General features: G+C 31.2%; 1 protein-coding gene across 4 annotated transcripts in view; it reads left to right on the top strand.

Annotated features, from left to right (window-relative positions):
- Positions 1-2,827, top strand: part of LOC108693084 (uncharacterized RNA-binding protein C3H8.09c-like) — a 213,225-nt gene extending 210,398 nt beyond the window's left edge. For all 4 annotated transcript variants that reach the window (XM_018201776.1, XM_018201773.1, XM_018201774.1 and 1 more), the window contains 2 exons: positions 1,358-1,579; positions 2,497-2,827. In XM_018201776.1, coding sequence (XP_018057265.1) covers positions 1,358-1,579; positions 2,497-2,592 — 318 coding nt within the window. In that variant the 3' untranslated portion in view covers positions 2,593-2,827. The remainder of the gene's footprint in view (positions 1-1,357; positions 1,580-2,496) is intronic.
- Positions 2,828-4,328: the final 1,501 nt, after the last annotated feature.

Below are 4,328 nucleotides of genomic sequence, written 5' to 3'. Positions count from 1 at the left end.
CACACACACACACACACACACACACACACACACACACACACACACACACACACGCACACGCACAAACACACACACACACACACAAATGTATCTATTTATCGTGAACTCTCAAACGATTTAAAATTTATTATTAAAAATGATAGATAGATTTATAGATTAAACCTTTGGAATTTTTTATATCGTAAAGAATATCTAGCTTTCAAAACGTGTCATGAAATTATCTTCATTATTTTCTTAATTATATATACTTGATTTGTTCAACTAATATAGATTTTTGTGCAATAAATAGGTCACCGGTATCGAAACTCAATCTAAAAAGACTAGTCTCATCGTTTCGCAGTTCATTTCAACGTCGTCCTCTCTCTCTTTTTATCTTTCCATTTCTGCAAAACGACACGTAGTCTTCCGTCACATTTATCGGAGCGTCACGAGGCGATCCAGAGAAGCAACAAAGAGGCATCGCGACGATACGCGTCGTCTGAGACACGAGATATATCCGACGGACGACGACGCAGACAGTCTTTCCGACGACGCTTGACGTGCACGATTTTCACGAAGTTGTATAGAACTGGAGTAAAGGGGGTATGTGCGCTTGCACTCGGCAAAAGCAACCCCAGTGACCGACGCGAAACACGTCGATTCCATCGAGGCTAACTCTGGGGTTGACGTATCGACAGAGAAACATATGACGAAGTAATATTTTTCTGCGCCCCCTCGGGTGATGGCATTTTCCCGCCACTCGTTCACCATCTCTCCCCTTAACAGTTTTCCCATCGACAGATAGCAAAACCGAAAATCGTACTTTTGATGTTAAATATCGCAGGAACTCGCTCGTAGGATTTAATACACTTTTGTCCAGAATAATAGGATAAAGGATTTTTCGTTTAACCAATTTTTTTCTTTTTACGTATTAAAAACGCAGTAGCATTGTTATTGAAAAATGTATTACATCAAAGAAAAATTTATCCGTCTGAAAAAGAATACAGAGGAAGTATGAAAGTTTGTAACGGCATTCGGATGATTAATCGAAATCTAATCAAATAAGTTTCTGTTGTACCAAGTCTTTTTTAATAAATGCTGCTATATTTGAAACATATATGAGATGTTAAATTTTAAAATTGACAGAGAAAAAACGGAATTTTTTTAAATGATAAAATCACTGATATTAAATGTAACACGTCGCTTATTAACAAATGAGTATCCACAGCAATATGTAACGTTACTGCAATTTCCTATCATAATTATACATTGCAGCTTGTTGCGAGGATAAATGATTGCAATGCAGATACCTTCGTTAATCAGTTTCCCGTTTGTGATAATTTCGCGTAACAGTATTAATCTATGGAATCTATGACAGGAAATCAAGGCTACGGATTGCGAAGAGCGTGCAGAGGAGGAGGAACTTGATGGACATGAGTTAATACCGTCCCCCGACAGTGGCAAGTCAACGGACAACGAAGCGGCTCTGTCGCCGATCAAGATTCGGTCTGACGTTAACGGGTTGGATCACGAAGACTGCGACGAATTGATCCATGTTGAGAACACTACGCAGGCATGCATCATGCATACTCTCAGCATTGTGAGTTTTCAGTTCTTTACTTTACATGCGAGAAACAGCATTAAGAACGTATAAAAAAATTATAATGACAAAAACATTTTTAATTAAAAGATTTATAATACTGTGGCAAAAAGTATTTGGCATATTATATAAATTATATAATAATATTTTAAATAAACATAAACATTTTTTAAGTATAAAGTTTAATTAAGAAAAATATTCCCTAATTAATATATCTTCGCAATCGCATCGTATTATTAACTGCTTAGTGTTCTTTTTCTCTTTTCCATGCGTTTTATGCATTCTGTTGCAATATGAATAAAAATAAGAATAAGAAGTAAGAAACTCGCGGTTAAGCAATAGGGAAGAAACAGATACACGATTCTCTAACACGATGCACAGCCGGAAGTGGTACAATGACAGAAACATCGATTTAGATCACGTGTCATGAAGACCGTAAAGAGCGTAATGGAACCAGCATGGCACTAATAACTGACGTCGCTTTCGCTACACAGCAGTTAAAAGCAGTCATCCACGATAGAGACTCGTACTTCTTGGGTGCATATTAACAGAAGCGTCGTAAATCGGTGTTGTCGGCGCCAACGACAACTATAATAATGTTAACGACAGTGATGTCATCGCAGTTTCCTTTTTTTTTCACACGCGCGATAAATCATATCATTCTGATTTCCGCTAACGACCACGGATATATTATAATCGTCGAAACATTACATTTCTTAATATGTAAATTTTAATTTCATAATTTAAATAGAGCTTCATAATCTAATAAAAGGCTACGATAATTTTAAATTATGATATTAAAAATATTAGAAGTATAGTTATCTTATTGTTATAGTCCTATAAATATCTCACAATTTTCAAAATAAATGTTCTCTAGGCTATTATTTAAATCATTTTGCATAATTCTGTTGTTATAGGATTCGTCCTTGGAACTAAATTCTGACACGAATTCGAGAACAACTTCTGGAACGGTGATGGCCTTGACCAATGGTTCATTATCGGCAAAGGAATAAATGAAGAAAAAGAAAAAAGAAAAGAAAAAAAAGAGAACATTCATCGGAACGGTCTTCCCCGGCCAACCAACGAGACATATCGATCTCCTTTAAGGATAACGCACCCGTTTGTATATAGCTTAATTGCCTAACAAATTATATTCAGGATCGTTAGATCCCGTGGTCTATGCCGGCTGATCGAATATCGATCATTTTCCCAAAAAGAAACAAATATCAGTTTTATTCTGGACTCTTTATGCACTTGCAATTCCTCTTCAAACTTTCATTGAGGACTAACTCAAATAAGAGGAAAATCAGATTGAGTTTAATTATTTACATTTGATATATCGTTTATTGGAAAAATGTTAATTAAATTGTGGATTAAAGAAATTTTTATTTATTTGTTTCATTCATTAAAAATTGTAATTTTTTTTGTTTATTATTATCGTAATTGCATTAATCTTTTATTTTTATTTTTAAAGCTTTACATTTGATATTCAAATTTTATTTTTATTTTTGAAGTTTTTACATTTAATATTCGAATTTTTAGTATTATTTTAAGCTTATGAATTTTAAAGATTTCATGTCTTATAAAAAATGTTTCATCTACTTTTATATATATATATATATATATGTTATATCTCTTAAAAATTTGCAGCTTCCACATAAGAAGTTATAAAATTATTATATTTATTCATCCAAAAAAAAATATATATGAAGTTAAAATTTTAAATTTTCAAAGTTATAAATTTTTTGATTATTAAGTACTATTTTGTATTTAGCTTCTAGGTCTAAAATTTATCAACCACGAGATTTCAAATTCACATGATGCAATTGTAAATCACAAATAATTTTATATTTAGAAGATTGTATACAATATAAGTTTATTATCATTCAACTATATAAAATCAAGTGCTTTTGTCATCTTGGTGGCAAAATATTGAACATAAGACTACTTGTGAACAACGTATTAGCTAAAAAGAATCATTAATGGATTCAATATTTCTAGAAATCCTAAAAATTATTTACTTATTAATTTCCAGTGAAGATTACTTTTTATTCAATAACTATTATAACATCAATGATAATACCGGATATAAATAATCCTTAAATATTGGCAAAGATGTTTGTTAAGAAAACAAAAAAACTTATATCTTCCTTTCTTAGCGTTCGCACATACGTGTAGATTAAAAATATAGATTGCCAATTTAATTATTTATGAAACAACATATCTTCCCCAATAAACAATATGATGTCAATGGCGAACTAATAATTGAATTACAATACGAATTTAATCAATCATTATCAAAACGGTAAGTCCATTTCTCTGCTGTTATCTGCTCCGTTCTGATTCACTTTCATTTTAAGATTTTTAATCAATCATACTACACACAATTTACATAATTGTTATCTATTTTAAGAAGGAAACGTAGCATAGAGAAAGCGAGAAGAAAGGAGGCTCTGTTTGGCGGCTGTTACACAAATTTTATGTTATTACAATTCTGTGTTACTTTACTTATAAATGCATAAATCTATATACAAGTAATTTTTAATCATTTAAATAATTATTTTAATGCAACAATTTAAATACCCATAAAGTAATAAATTTGTAAATTTACAAATATATATTTAGAAGTCTATATATCTATGAATTTTTCATTATAAATTATTTTTTTATTTTAAATTTTATTATTAAATTTATATAATTCTTGTTGTAATTCTCTCTCTAAAGAAACATGAGTACGAATCAAAACAGT

The sequence above is a fragment of the Atta colombica genome, unplaced genomic scaffold (genome assembly GCF_001594045.1).
Source record: "Atta colombica isolate Treedump-2 unplaced genomic scaffold, Acol1.0 scaffold88, whole genome shotgun sequence".
Taxonomy (NCBI): domain Eukaryota; kingdom Metazoa; phylum Arthropoda; class Insecta; order Hymenoptera; family Formicidae; genus Atta; species Atta colombica.
The sequence above is the reverse complement of the archived record's forward strand: the minus strand, read 5'-3'. Positions and strand labels throughout refer to the sequence as shown.